At 31.0% G+C, this 16,310-nt stretch overlaps 1 protein-coding gene across 1 annotated transcript; it reads left to right on the forward strand.

Annotated features, from left to right (window-relative positions):
• The first annotated feature begins 3,580 nt into the window (after nucleotides 1–3,580).
• Nucleotides 3,581–7,545, forward strand: LOC144852188 (uncharacterized). The gene is made up of 5 exons (XM_078709937.1): nucleotides 3,581–4,442; nucleotides 4,943–5,026; nucleotides 5,362–5,484; nucleotides 5,891–6,074; nucleotides 6,638–7,545. The coding sequence occupies exons 1-5, from the start codon at nucleotides 3,959–3,961 to the stop codon at nucleotides 6,642–6,644; spliced, it is 882 nt and encodes a 293-aa protein (XP_078566063.1). The 5' UTR covers nucleotides 3,581–3,958; the 3' UTR covers nucleotides 6,645–7,545.
• The last annotated feature ends 8,765 nt before the right edge of the window (nucleotides 7,546–16,310 follow it).

A 16,310-nucleotide genomic window follows, 5' to 3' on the forward strand; every position in this document is an offset into this window, starting at 1 on the left:
TTTATTTTGTTACTAATTGCATAAAGGGTTGAATCATCATTAAAGAAGATAAAGATAAATTAATAATTGTTTCTGCAGCCAAACAGTCATGCATTAGTAACTAGACGAGTTCTGAATTTTACTGATGGTTGCAAATGGGTATATTCGTGCTCTTGCAATAAAGCATGCAGTCAGTTCACCTCAACTCTAGAAACAGACATTAATGAGACACACTCAGGTAAATGACATTATTTTAATTCTTTTAATGATTTAAAAGTTTTAGTGAGTAAATTTTACTTTTTAACACTTCTCCCATGCTATGACAAACCAAAACTGACAATATAAACTGACAAATAAACCAAATTCAGTATGCATCCCAAGTATCACATATATAATATACATGAATCAACATTTCAAAGTTTATGATAAATTGGAGTATATTTAGCTATTTTAAATTTATGTTATACGAGTAGTAAAAATAATTCTGATGAAATTCTATTCTTTGTTCTATACATACATGTCATTTGATATCTGCAGAACACCTAATTTGTGATGAATTCAGAATCTAGTTGATTATTTAACTCATTATTTATTATAGTTTCTTTTAATTATTATTTATTTCAGATTTTTTAAAATTACAATCACAATGTCTACATTTGGTAATTGTAGTAGCATATGTATCTAAATTGGATATTATGAATAATATTTTTCCTGAGGATGCATTAAAAGGTAATTTTTCTAACCAGAAATACATACAGATAAACTTTATTTCATTCTGGGCAGGAAATGATCTGATTGCAGTTCAAGATACAATAATGATGATGATAACTTAAATAATTTATTATTTGTCTTTTATTTTAATAAAAACCAATTTGTTCTACTACTAATACACATTCAAAAAAAGATAATAATATTTATTAATAATAATTATAATTATTTAACTTTGTATTCTAATAGACTTATTCAATGATGATCATACTTACGCTGATTGCTCATCTAAGGTAAAATCTTTGTTAAAATCATTAGTGATTCTTAGTACGATGTAATGTTATTTCATCTCCATTGATTATTTGTTTAGCTTCAAATACAATATGTATAACCACAACATCCGGTATTTAACCATCTACATTTTACTATTCATATGCTATGTCCTAAATCACCTTTCACTGTAATGTGTTTTATTTTATAGAATTTGTGTACTATTTACAAATGGTCATTATGTGTGTGTAAAGTTATTTTATTAGAAACTTTTTTTTTCTTTAAGGAAAATCATATCTATAAGTTGCAAGACAATTGCATTTGTCTCTATGATGAGACAACAATAACATATGGCGTTCTAATGGTTAAAAACAAGGCTTTTTGGTGCTCTATCTGCCATTCAACATATTGCTCACATGTGAGGTACATAAACACTTACAAAGAAACACCATACTTTGATTTACCCGATGAACTCCATGATATCTTTAATCAATTTCGAACCATCCACCAATCAAATTATAAAACACCTGTTTCCATATCAAAACTGATAATTCCTTTCAAGCGGACTGCAGAAATGGCACATAACTTTTCAAGTTTGCATGACAGAATGTTGTCGGTTAGTGTGTTACAACCAAGAGCGTATTGCCAAAAATGTTCTGCTGAAATTGGTGAATATATACCGGTTAATAAACTCTGCCCTGTCTTAGCTTCTCAAAAGATCTACTATGTCAAGGGTAAGTTAATGTTTTTAAAAAGGTTTGTCGACCTTACATAGTGTTTGTTATGTTCCACCTTACAGTCTTGTTACTTATTATGCCCCACCCCAGGAAAACTAATTCTGAAAGGGCATAATTATTGCTTTCACCATAGTCAATAGATTGACCATGCTTTCACTTAGTCAGTGTTGGTACTCTATTGTTTTGGTAAACAAATGTGGGTTCATATTTGTGGTTGAAACCTCTATACATTTATTTATTTATTTTTTTATTTTCCTACTTCGTCTGTTTCCTCATGCTCCATAAACTTGCATTAAAATAAGAATGGTTTAACTGTCATCCTTTCTACAAAAGCATACAATCAACATTTCTTAACTAGCGTTTATGTAACCTGATTAAATACATGAAGAAATTCCTTTTTTCACTTTGCTCATTCACTTACTAGAACAGCATACACTTACTTTATTGTACTTTACAAAATACTTATTACATTATATTTGTTTCTTATAGTAAACTCATGGAAATGTAAATCATGTTCAGAAATAAACTTATATGATGGACTTTGTGATGGACTTTTGAATATGGGCACCTACATAGTATCACACGAAATATTAAGAACTTATCTTCATGGATTTTTACACGGGAAGTAAGTTATTAATCCAATTTTTCGTACGCTGTATTGACTGTTATGGGGTATGTACAAACACACAAATACAAAACAGATTTCTTGTCCAAAACCTGGAAATTGTAATGCTCAGAGGTTGTGCCAACAAATTCAACTTGGTAGAACAAATTAGTTCCAACTCGGCCCAAAACCATCTCGGCCAAAATCAAGTTGGCCCCACGTCAAATCTGCCCCACGTCAAGTCGGCCTCAGGTCAGCTCGGCCCCACGTCAACTCGGCCTCAAGTCAACTCGACCTCAAGTCAACTCTGCCAAAAACTAATCGGTCAACTTGGCCCCCTAAAAGAAGAGCGAATTGATAAAATCATAAAATAATTTTAAATACATTATATATTTTTTATAAACATTTTTATTTTACTGTAGTAATCTAAGGCCTACTAGGCCTTTAATATCTAAGAATATTTCGAATCATTCTGTGAACATCCTTCTTGTATCAAAATATAGCGCCGGCCTATAGTTAAAAATTTTATGACTTGGGGCCGACTTGACGTTGGCTAAGACAGTTTAGGGCCGAGTTTACCAGCACCTGGTAGAACGAGTACTTGTACTGTACATGCACTTGTAAGTACAACCAAATTCATCAAGTAGACCAAGATTCCTTAAACAATAACGCTTGGTTTTTAACCTTTTATCAATATCAATGTTTATCTCCTAAATGTTATTAGAATCACTATATTTTGAAATGATTTAATTACAATATTTCATATTCATACTTTTTTGATTTTCCAGAAGAACTCTGTTTGCTTTTTACATGAATTTAAAGGAAGTGCACCTTGACTATGGGCATGCTGAATTTCCCAACCTATTATCGTACAATAAATTGAAAAATGCATGGTATAGTTATATGAACCTATTGGACATCAACTATACTGATGGATTTTGCTGTGAAATATGTGGCAGCAATCCAGACACTGTCATTTGCGATGGCACTTCTTTGGCATTCACAAAAAAAATGCTAAACACTTTGATACAACCTGAAGAAGATGGGAAACTTTTCCATGGGAGATAAGTATTAATTAATAAAATAATGTGTTTATTTATGGTATAACACAAAACAGTAATGTAACATAATGGTACAATGACATCTAATATCTAATGAAAATACTTTGAATCATGGATTTTTTTTTTTAGTTTAGTCATTTTTAATTGTTAAAGACAATTTTTGATATTTTGTAAATAATGTATATATAAATATCTTTCTTTAAAAACATTGAACCAGGTCATTCCTTGTCTTAAATGAACGTTTTAACTTTCCTATATAAACCTCTATTATTGATCGCATGAAGAAAAGAATAACCATAAGTGAAAATGTATTGCAATATAATGTTGAGGTAGAATCATCGCAGTACACATGAGAAGGAAAAATTACTTAACTGTAAAACTCTATAATATGCCAGTAGTCTGTATTATGCTTGCAATTTATAAGTCTATTTTTTTATCCGATTACTTTTTTCAGAGAAATTGTTCTTGTGGACAGTATCAAGACTCGGAAGCTGCTGAGGCAGTACTCCAAAGGCAAACCGTTTGCAGAGTTTCAAACTTTATTAACCAACTTGAAAGATGGCACACCTGAAATTTCTAATTTCTTACAAGAGATCAACATGGAAAACAATGTTGCTCCTTTGGGGTACAAAAAACTAATTGCTTCTTTGGGATCAGACTCCCCAGTGTGCACAATAATTCCACATGTCCAGACATTTCAAGAAGCCCTAACACAGTCGATTAACGGTATTGACATTAGAACTGATCCAAAATTATGGAAATCGGTTCAGGTTAACTCACCTGTTCTTTTTGATATTTTATGTAAAGATGACAACCTTCACCCTCTTCCGGATTATATGAAAGGTTTGCTAAAATTGTTATTGAAGAAATCAGTAGAACCATTTCAAGATAAAGAATCACCCAGTGAATTAGCAGTAATTGAGAAAGATAAAATTGCCTGTTTTCCTTCCCTTCCATCATTGCGAGGCAGAGGAAGATACTCGGCAGATAAAGCAGTGACAGGAACAAAGGAAAGATGCAAGAAGGACTTTAAAGGCCACCCCTCGCTTCTACCGGGGATTTTTACAATCTTCTGCAGTCATGGTAATTATATTGTAGATCTGTTATTTTCATCCAACTGTTTATACTGCTGATATTACATTTATTATTTCCTTGTGAAATTAACAAATATGTTGTATTACTGTATGTATTATGTTTGGATAATTTTTGTTTTTGTTTGGTGCATTTAAATTATCGATTATAATATATAAGAATAAAACCGACAATAGTAGAAAACAACAATAATCAATGAATTGAATAACCATAAATTGTTTAAAAAATACAATACTTATTTCTTTTAGGTCCTTATTTATAACACCTTTTAGATTTTTTAATATCAATTATTGTTTCCAAAGAGAATTGTAATCAAGAAGTTGAACCCTGCTGCACTTCATTCTCATAATAAAAATTATATATATAATTGTATCTTGTTTTAAATGAATATGTTTTTGACAATTAACATGCTACCATGGAATTATGATCATCTTACCACATGTTTTTAAATTAATTGTTTTTAAATAACTTTTGTATTTGTTATGTTTTAGGTATTTGTTATGGCTTCGAGGTCATGAATAATCACGAATCTGTAAATATACCCTTTACCATCTTTCGTACAAGATTTTCAAAAGGTAACTTGTTAATATTTTGATATTTCAAATTTTACCTTGTGTTTTGTACATTTAGTAGGGCTGAAAAAAAAACAAACTTGTCATACATATACCCTGGTAAATAGAAGTAGGAAATTCCATTCATCATCACAATACATACGTTTGAATATACAAAAGTATTCTACTGTGGGCAACCATAGACTGCGACTATCACATTCGGCGCCACCCCTATTCGGCACAAATTGTTTAACCTTAATTTGTTATAGTTTGTTTTTCTTTTGCTGTGAATTTTGTTTTGTTGTATTCCTTTTTTGTGTACTGTTATCTTTTCACTGCATAATTATTTTTTCCAACAGCTCCTAATGTAATCGTGTACGATTTTGCGTGTTCTCTGCACAAGTATTGTTTACGACGGGATCCTGTTTTCTTTAAACATACAAAGTTTTTCGTTGATCGTTTTCACTGGTACAATCACAAAGGTAATATGTAAAATGTATATGTATAATATTAAAAACCCCTTGCCACCTATTGTTACAGAAAATTATGATGTAATTTATGATTATACGTATAACAACAGCGTTATACAACAATTAAAATTGAAATTTACACAACAAAATCCAGTCTTTATAGTGTCATATTTATTTAAAAAGTAAAATTAATTTTTTGGTGTAAATTTCAATATTAATTGTAGTGTACAAAATAAAAGTATTGACACCGAAGAAACACTGATACTTGTATTTTGGTTGTAGTTTTGCCACATGTTACAGTTCAGAGTACAGTCACTCTTTTACTAATCCCAATTTAATTTAAACGTAACACCTAATGTCTATAAATAATAAAAAAAACATAATAAAATTCCAATTTTCATTTATTTTATTTTCTCAGCTTGCTCCCATGGATACAACTTAGATTTGTATCCACAATATACATCACTCAATACACAGATAAACGAGCAAGCAAATGCAGGTTTAAAGCGTATAAAGGACATGCTGTCATACATGACGCAGGATCACTTCATGTCGCATTGCAGATTATTTTTGTATAACAAGAATATAAACAAGCAGGACAGGTAATTAGGTGAAATATTTGCTATATTGTGCAGCAATAAGAATAAGTCAAATTTACTACATATACACTTCAGGTCAAGGGTCAACATAACACAAAAATGGAATGTGTACGCATAAAAATGTGTTTGCAAGCATGTGTCAAACTTCAAAATTGCTCAAAATCAACTTTTAGGCAAGTTAGAGCATGGTTTAGGACATTTTGAGCATTTCAACATTTTTAGCCACATAGTAATGCAAAAAGTCCGTTTTTAGAGTTAATTTTTGTACTTTTCCATGAATTGTAAATGTCAAGTAACTACACAATTGCACATGAAACTTAGAAATGTGTGCACTCTCCAAAGGGCAATTTAGTGCAAATTTTTGTGTAAAAACATAGGGCTACCCAATCTGATTTTTTCCACTTTTATCATAGATTGTCACATTTTCAAACAATATCTTATGGGCTATTAAACACCATTGTTATTTTGATGAAGGCAACGTTTAAAAATTTCACCTACAGCATATATTTAAATATTTTGCAGGAATTAAAGGTGATCTCTGTCTTTTTTTTAATTTCTGTTTATAGCTGCTGAAATATAGATTTGAATGCATGAAAAAATGAAGAGACCACCAAGAAGAGTTCATGAATCATTAAATTTTAATAATTAACGATGTATTGTTCCAAAAAACATGAAAATAAAGATTAAAATCAGACTTTGAATAGGTATTTTGCAGTTTTAGTAGAAAAACAAAATAAGGTATTGTTTTCATTTATAAGATAACATATAAATGGTTAAATTCAACCAAAAATCCATTGACTGGCAGCCAATTTGACCATTTTATGCTTTAAATTACAGTAACTATTATGTAACATTAAAATGGCATATTCAACAACAAAAATTATTTTTCAGGGGACAATACATCTTTAACTAATTAAATTAAATTTAAAATTGGAGCTGTATGCATTGATAATATTATTTGTAAATATAAAAATATGTAATTACTATTCTATTTAAAACACTGCAATTTTAAATTTGTTAAATGTGGTTTAGTTACATTTTAGTATTCTGATTTTAGCCCTATTTTAAATGATATAACACACTGATATTATAATTGTTTGTTTGAGCTTGTCAAATTGAGTTTGCAATGGTAAAGTAATGTTGATAGGAGGATTTTTTTTTAAACCAATACATTATACAACAACATAAACGTTGTTATATTTTATGTAAAATGTATCTTTTTGTTTAATGTTTTATAGATATTTTTAGATATGTGATATATAGAGATGAACGATTTTGTAATTGTTTTAAATATTAACAGTTTAAAAAATGTACAAATTCATAAACACATTGACAATGTAAGCAAGGAATTGTTTAAAATGATGATAAAGGATGATTTTTGTCAATCATTCATATACCATAACATTAACAGAATGTGCAGATAAACTCTTAAAATACAATAAACAATAAAAGAAACTCTTGTAAATAAATATGTATTTAGAAGTGGAATAAAGTGTTTCAGAAATAGTACCTTATCATAATGAAGTATCCATGTGGTTGTTTGCGTCTGTTATATAGGTGTGTGTGGGTACGTGAAATTTTGGGACTACTGCTGTATATAGTCAGGCTATGCATGACAACTACTGTAAATTATTATTATGTAGCGCCTTGTTACAATCGCTACTATGTAGAAAACGCCAGCTAATGTCGAAACAACCGTTAAAAATCCACACCAGCTAATGTAGAAACGGTCAACAGCTTATGTAGTAACGAAAATTGCCTCCCAGCTTATGTAGTTACTATCGCCAGCTAATGTAGAAAATGTTCTGTATTTTACAAAAATGTCTAAATCATGTGAAAATGCACCGATCTTTACTTAGTTATCAGCCTTTCCACCTCTCGTAAGTAACCAACTTTCTAAAACGACCACACACCGTAAGCAACCATCTCTATTTAAGAGACCGCTTCTCATAATCGACCACCTCTCGCAAGGAATCACCTCCTCTCATAAAGGACCGCTTCTCATAATCGACCACCTCTCGTAGGCGACCACCTCTCTTAACGACCACACCTCTCGTTAGTGACCACTTCAATTAAGGGACCACGACCTCTTTCTCTCTATCAAAGGACCGCTTCTCATAATCGACCATCTCCCATCACAACGACCTCTCGCAAGTGACCACCTCTAATGAACGACCAACTTCTCTGTTAAGGGAGCGCTTCTCGTCAGCGACGACGTACTCTTTTACAGGAACACGTCTCTTAACGTCCACACCCCTCGTCAGTGACGACTCTTTTAAAGGACCACCTCTCTTAACGGCCACACCTCTTGTTAGTGACTACCTCCTTTAAAGGATCACCGCCTCTATTAAGGGACTGCTCCTCATAATCTACCATCTCCCATCACAACGAGAGATAGTGGATTATGAGAAGCGGTCCTTTAATAGAGAGAGAAAGAGGTCGTGGTCCACCATTAAACGAGGTGATCTCTTACGAGAGGTGGTCGATTATGAGAAGCGGTCCCTTAATAGAGATGGTTGCTTACGATGTGTGGTCGTTTCACTTTTTGTAAAATATATAACATTTTCTACATTAGCTGACGATAGTAACTGCATAAGCTGGGAGGCAATTTTCGTTACTACATGTAAGCTGTTATCCGTTTCTACATTAGCTGGTGTTTATTTATATTTACTGCATAAGCTGTTGGTGTTTCTACATTAGCTGGAGATTTTACTACATTAGCGGTGGATTGTTCTACATTAACGGTTGTTTCGACATTAGCTGGCGTTTTCTACATTAGCGGCTGTAACACGCCTTCATAGTAATGTTTTTTAGTGTGTAATACATCACAAATAGGTTTGCGAATATTTACAATTATGGATGGGTGGGGCTTGTGATACTTCTGTATCACCATAAAACTGCTGTTGTAATAATTTATAATAATATGTTACTACCTATACTACCTATTTGCGAAATGGTCCGCTTTTTGGTTAAGGTTTATAAAAAAAGAAACATATATTCAAATCTTCAAGGAACTTTTTCATTATAAAATATCTTATCATATCATATTATAAGATAGTAATGGTAACAAATTAATGACAGAAGTATTAATTACTTAAAATTATACAACTGGAAATGATGTTGCATTATGTAAAATAAATAAATCAAAAAATCACATATTCGTAGTTACGTACATACACATGTTGGATTATAATGGTACCTGGATATTAAATATTGCAACATGGAAAGCGGTTGATGAGAAACATTCGCTTGTAGTTTTTTCAAAAAAATCTTCTCTTTTGTATATACATGCAATTACCTTAGTTATGGAGCAATTATTAGCAAAATACTATGTTGGAATAGCCTACAGAAAGGTTGTATATGTTTTGTACAAATACACTTTATTGCCAATGGATAATTCTTCTCTCGTGATGAACTTGAAATTTTATTTTATAATAATTAATACTAATAGCGCGCTTTTGCATTATATCCCAAAGAGAGGTAAATTTACTTTCGATGGAAACATTATGATGGGTCGCTAATGTTTAAACAACCATAATGTTGAGATTGAGGCTGACATAGAACGAAATGTTGGGAAAAAGTAGAATGATTTTTATTTTAATTGTATTTGGGTAACGGATGGTACGACATGGCCTGAGATACGTAGGTTGTGTAGCCTTAAATCGGCAAAAACAAAATTAAAATTTCCTTAAGACAATAACAAAAATGTTTTAATTTAGTAATGTTAACTATAATCTTTGTACTACTTTACGCAAAAACGAAAATAACAGTGCCTTAACCGCATTGGGTTTACTTAAATCGTAGCTCCGTCAGAAAAATGAGTTGAAATTTTAAGTTCGTTCATAGATGTGCATTCGTGAAACAGCAGAAGTATAAAACGCTTAAATATTGCCAACAAATTGAATATTTTTATTTATATAGATAATAAAACATATATTAAACATACTTACCTATTCTTATAACTTTTTGTTAACGAAAAATATTTTTATTTTATGTTTTTATTTAATGTTTTTTTTTTCCACGATTAAATTATCACCCTTTCCAGGTTTATTGAAGATATTGTTCAACATTCTTGGAATTTGTTTATAAAAATGATGGTCAGAAAGCATTTTGAAGGGTAGAACATGCTTACATTATTAAATTTTGAAAATATTTTAATTAGACCAATTAAATCGCAATTATTAATTAAAAATGTAACGAGGGCGCTGTTCATACATTAAAAGAATAGGCATATTCTGTGTGGTGATATTCCGCTCGAGGTGACATTAAAATACAATTAACATGTCGTTATCTTAACTTTTAGTATAGAATATCATTATCTGAAACATATTTCTCATCAGTGAAATAAAATATTAACAGAAATTAGAATTTATTGAATGTATTCCTATGTTATATCACTATGCTCCACTGGTGCCAAATTGGGTCCACTAGAGCACAGTGTATTAAAATATGAACAGAGGTTTGAATTTAGTGAATGTATTCCTATCTTATATCACTAAGCTCCACTGGTACCAAATTGGGTCCACTAGAGCACAGTGTATTAAAATATGAACAGAGGTTTGAATTTAGTGAATGTATTCCTATGTTATATCACTATGCTCCACTGGTACCAAATTGGAACCACTAGAGCACAGTGTATTAAAATATGAACAGAGGTTTGAATTTAGTGAATGTATTCCTATCTTATATCACTATGCCCCACTGGTGCCAAATTGGGTCCACTAAAGCACAGTGTATTAAAATATGAACAGAGGTTTGAATTTAGTGAATGTATTCCTATCTTATATCACTATGCTCCACTGGTACCAAATTGGGTCCACTAGAGCACAGTGTATTAACATTTGAACAGAGGTTTGAATTTAGTGATTGTATTCCTATGTTTTATCACTATGCTCCACTGGTGCCAAATTGGGTCCACTAGAGCACAGTGTATTAAAATATGAACAGAGGTTTGAATTTAGTGAATGTATTCCTATCTTATATCACTATGCTCCACTGGTACCAAATTGGGTCCACTAGAGCACAGTGTATTAAAATATGAACAGAGGTTTGAATTTAGTGAATGTATTCCTATGTTATATCACTATGCTTCACTGGTGCCAAATTGGGTCCACTAGAGCACAGTGTATTAAAATATGAACAGAGGTTTGAATTTAGTGAATGTATTCCTATGTTATATCACTATGCTCCACTGGTGCCAAATTGGGTCCACTAGAGCACAGTGTATTAAAATATGAACAGAGGTTTGAATTTAGTGAATGTATTCCTATCTTATATCACTATGCTCCACTGGTGCCTAATTGGGTCCACTAGAGCACAGTGTATTAAAATATGAACAGAGGTTTGAATTTAGTGAATGTATTCCTATCTTATATCAATATGCTCCACTGGTACCAAATTGGGTCCACTAGAGCACAGTGTATTAAAATACCAACAGAGGTTTGAATTTTGTGAATGTATTCCTATGTTATATCACTATGCTCCACTGGTACCAAATTGGGTCCACTAGAGCACAGTGTATTAAAATATGAACAGAGGTTTGAATTTAGTGAATGTATTCCTATCTTATATCACTATGCTCCACTGGTACCAAATTGGGTCCACCAGAGCACAGTGTATTAAAATATGAACAGAGGTTTGAATTTAGTGAATGTATTCCTATCTTATATCACTATGCTCCACTGGTACCAAATTGGGTCCACTAGAGCACAGTGTATTAAAATATGAACAGAGGTTTGAATTTAGTGAATGTATTCCTATCTTATATCACTATGCTCCACTGGTACCAAATTGGGTCCACTAGAGCACAGTGTATTAAAATATGAACAGAGGTTTGAATTTGGTGAATGTATTCCTATGTTATATCACTATGCTCCACTGGTACCAAATTGGAACCACTAGAGCACAGTGTATTAAAATATGAACAGAGGTTTGAATTTGGTGAATGTATTCCTATGTTATATCACTATGCTCCACTGGTACCAAATTGGAACCACTAGAGCACAGTGTATTAAAATATGAACAGAGGTTTGAATTTGGTGAATGTATTCCTATCTTATATCACTATGCTCCACTGGTACCAAATTGGAACCACTAGAGCACAGTGTATTAAAATATGAACAGAGGTTTGAATTTTGTGAATGTATTCCTATCTTATATCACTACCACTGGTACCAAATTGGGTCCACTAGAGCACAGTGTATTAAAATATGAACAGAGGTTTGAATTTAGTGAATGTATTCCTATCTTATATCACTATGCTCCACTGGTACCAAATTAGGTCCACTAGAGCACAGTGTATTAAAATACGAACAGAGGTTTGAATTTAGTGATTGTATTCCTATGTTTTATCACTATGCTCCACTGGTGCCAAATTGGGTCCACTAGAGCACAGTGTATTAAAATATGAACAGAGGTTTGAATTTTGTGAATGTATTCCTATGTTATATCACTATGCTCCACTGGTACCAAATTGGGTCCACTAGAGCACAGTGTATTAAAATATGAACAGAGGTTTGAATTTAGTGAATGTATTCCTATCTTATATCACTATGCTCCACTGGTGCCAAATTGGGTCCACCAGAGCACAGTGTATTAAAATATGAACAGAGGTTTGAATTTAGTGAATGTATTCCTATCTTATATCACTATGCTCCACTGGTACCAAATTGGGTCCACTAGAGCACAGTGTATTAAAATATGAACAGAGGTTTGAATTTAGTGAATGTATTCCTATCTTATATCACTATGCTCCACTGGTACCAAATTGGGTCCACTAGAGCACAGTGTATTAAAATATGAACAGAGGTTTGAATTTGGTGAATGTATTCCTATGTTATATCACTATGCTCCACTGGTACCAAATTGGAACCACTAGAGCACAGTGTATTAAAATATGAACAGAGGTTTGAATTTGGTGAATGTATTCCTATGTTATATCACTATGCTCCACTGGTACCAAATTGGAACCACTAGAGCACAGTGTATTAAAATATGAACAGAGGTTTGAATTTGGTGAATGTATTCCTATCTTATATCACTATGCTCCACTGGTACCAAATTGGAACCACTAGAGCACAGTGTATTAAAATATGAACAGAGGTTTGAATTTTGTGAATGTATTCCTATCTTATATCACTATGCTCCACTGGTACCAAATTGGGTCCACTAGAGCACAGTGTATTAAAATATGAACAGAGGTTTGAATTTAGTGAATGTATTCCTATCTTATATCACTATGCTCCACTGGTACCAAATTGGGTCCACTAGAGCACAGTGTATTAAAATACGAACAGAGGTTTGAATTTAGTGATTGTATTCCTATGTTATATCACTATGCTCCACTGGTGCCTAATTGGGTCCACTAGAGCACAGTGTATTAAAATACGAACAGAGGTTTGAATTTAGTGATTGTATTCCTATGTTATATCACTATGCTCCACTGGTGCCTAATTGGGTCCACTAGAGCACAGTGTATTACAATATTAAATAAAGTATTTTATGCACACTCTTATTAAATGAAAGCAATACAAAAACAAAGTAATTCAATTTACTTTAGTATTTTAACTGTATGTTTATTGCATTGATATAGTTTAGAACAGCTGAACAGTACTGTACAGTAAAATATTATTAAAATAATAAAAGAAATACTTGAATTATATTTGAAAATGTAACATGTTTATATTGTGCACAGCATAAGATGTTGACACAAAGATGATAGAGAATTTAATCATGAGAATATGTTGAATAATTGTACATCAAAAGTGGTTTTTCATTTAAAAAAATATGGAATAAATAACATTTTTTACTGTATGTATGAAAGAACTATGACTAAACTAAACTAATAACAATAAATATATATGTAATACAGCAGCAATATATAAAATAACATGCAAAACAATATGTTATACAGAAACTAATATAAAATTTTATATTTTAACAAACTAAAGCCATTAAATTAGTCTAACAGATTTACTATTTCATTTCCTGAGATAATCATGTAGAAAAGTATTGCAACATGATTTATATTGAGTTATAACACACCTGATTTTATACTTGGTTATTACACATCACATGTAATTTTAAAAAACATGGAATAAATAACATTTTTTACTGTATGTATGAAAGAACTATGACTAAACTAAACTAATAACAATAAATATATATGTACTACAGCAATATATAAAATAACATGCAAAACAATATGTTATACAGAAACTACTATAAAAGTTTATATTTTAACAAACTAAAGCCATTGAATTAGTCTAACAGATTTACTATTTCATTTCCTGAGATAATCATGTAGAAAAGTACTGCAACATGATTTATATTGAGTTATAACACAAATGATTTTATACTTGGTTATTACACATCACATGTAATTTTAAAAAACATGGAATAAATAACATTTTTTACTGTATGTATGAAAGAACTATGACTAAACTAAACTAATAACAATAAATATATATGTACTACAGCAATATATAAAATAACATGCAAAACAATGTTATACAGAAACTACTATAAAAGTTTATATTTTAACAAACTAAAGCCATTGAATTAGTCTAACAGATTTACTATTTCATTTCCTGAGATAATCATGTAGAAAAGTATTGCAGCATGATTTATTTTGAGTTATAATACACCTAATTTTATACTTGGTTATTACACATCACATGTAATATAAAATTAGCCCTACCTAATGAAAAAGTGATACCTAATACAGTAGTGATCATTTCACATTCAGGTTTAAGCCTATTTTTGTTATGAAATTGCATTGATTGATCAACTTGTTGTGCACGCCATTTGTAACTGGTCTACTCCGTGTCTAAAATTGGAGCACTGCTGTTTTGAATGGCCTAGATGCCAAGCCTAGTATTCGCTAATGATTTTACTATGAATAAATTTCACTCAATGAAAGTAGATTAAAATATAAAAGTATACTAATCATTTTTAACATCAAAACTTCACAACAAAGCTTTATAAATAAAAAAACATCCCTGTAGATAACAATAAGTTCTTTGGTTCACCTAGAAATGACATTGCAACATGATTTATATTGAGTTATAACACACCTGATTTTATACTTGGTTATTACACATCACATGTAATTTTAAAACACATGGAATAAATAACATTTTTTACTGTATGTATGAAAGAACTATGACTAAACTAAACTAATAACAATAAATATATATGTACTACAGCAATATATAAAATAACATGCAAAACAATGTTATACAGAAACTACTATAAAAGTTTATATTTTAACAAACTAAAGCCATTGAATTAGTCTAACAGATTTACTATTTCATTTCCTGAGATAATCATGTAGAAAAGTATTGCAACATGATTTATATTGAGTTATATCACACCTGATTTTATACTTGGTTATTACACATCACATGTAATATAAAATTAGCCCTACCTAATGAAAAAGTGATACCTAATACAGTAGTGATCATTTCACATTCAGGTTTAAGCCGATTTTTGTTATGAAATTGCATTGATTGATCAACTTGTTGTGTACGCCATTTGTAACTGGTCTACTCCGTGTCTAAAATTAGAGCACTGCTGTTTTGAATGGCCTAGATTCCAAGCCTAGTATTCGCTAATGATTTTACTATGGATAAATTTCACTCAATGAAAGTAGATTAAAATATAAAAGTATACTAAATATTTTTAAAATCAAAACTTCACAACAAAGCTTTATAAATAAAAAAACATCCCTGTAGATAACAATAAGTTCTTTGGTTCACCTAGAAATGACATTGCAACATGATTTATATTGAGTTATAACACACCTGATTTTATACTTGGTTATTACACATCACATGTAATTTTAAAAAACATGGAATAAATAACATTTTTTACTGTATGTATGAAAGAACTATGACTAAACTAAACTAATAACAATAAATATATATGTACTACAGCAATATATAAAATAACATGCAAAACAATATGTTATACAGAAACTACTATAAAAGTTTATATTTTAACAAACTAAAGCCATTGAATTAGTCTAACAGATTTACTATTTCATTTCCTGAGATAATCATGTAGAAAAGTATTGCAACATGATTTATATTGAGTTAAAACACACCTGATTTTATACTTGGTTATTACACATCACATGTAATTTAAAATTAGCCCTAACCTAATGAAAAAGTGATACCTAATACAGTAGTGATCATTTCACATTCAGGTTTAAGCCTATTTTTGTTATGAAATTGCATT

This window comes from Antedon bifida, chromosome 9 (genome assembly GCF_963402885.1).
Source record: "Antedon bifida chromosome 9, ecAntBifi1.1, whole genome shotgun sequence".
Taxonomy (NCBI): domain Eukaryota; kingdom Metazoa; phylum Echinodermata; class Crinoidea; order Comatulida; family Antedonidae; genus Antedon; species Antedon bifida.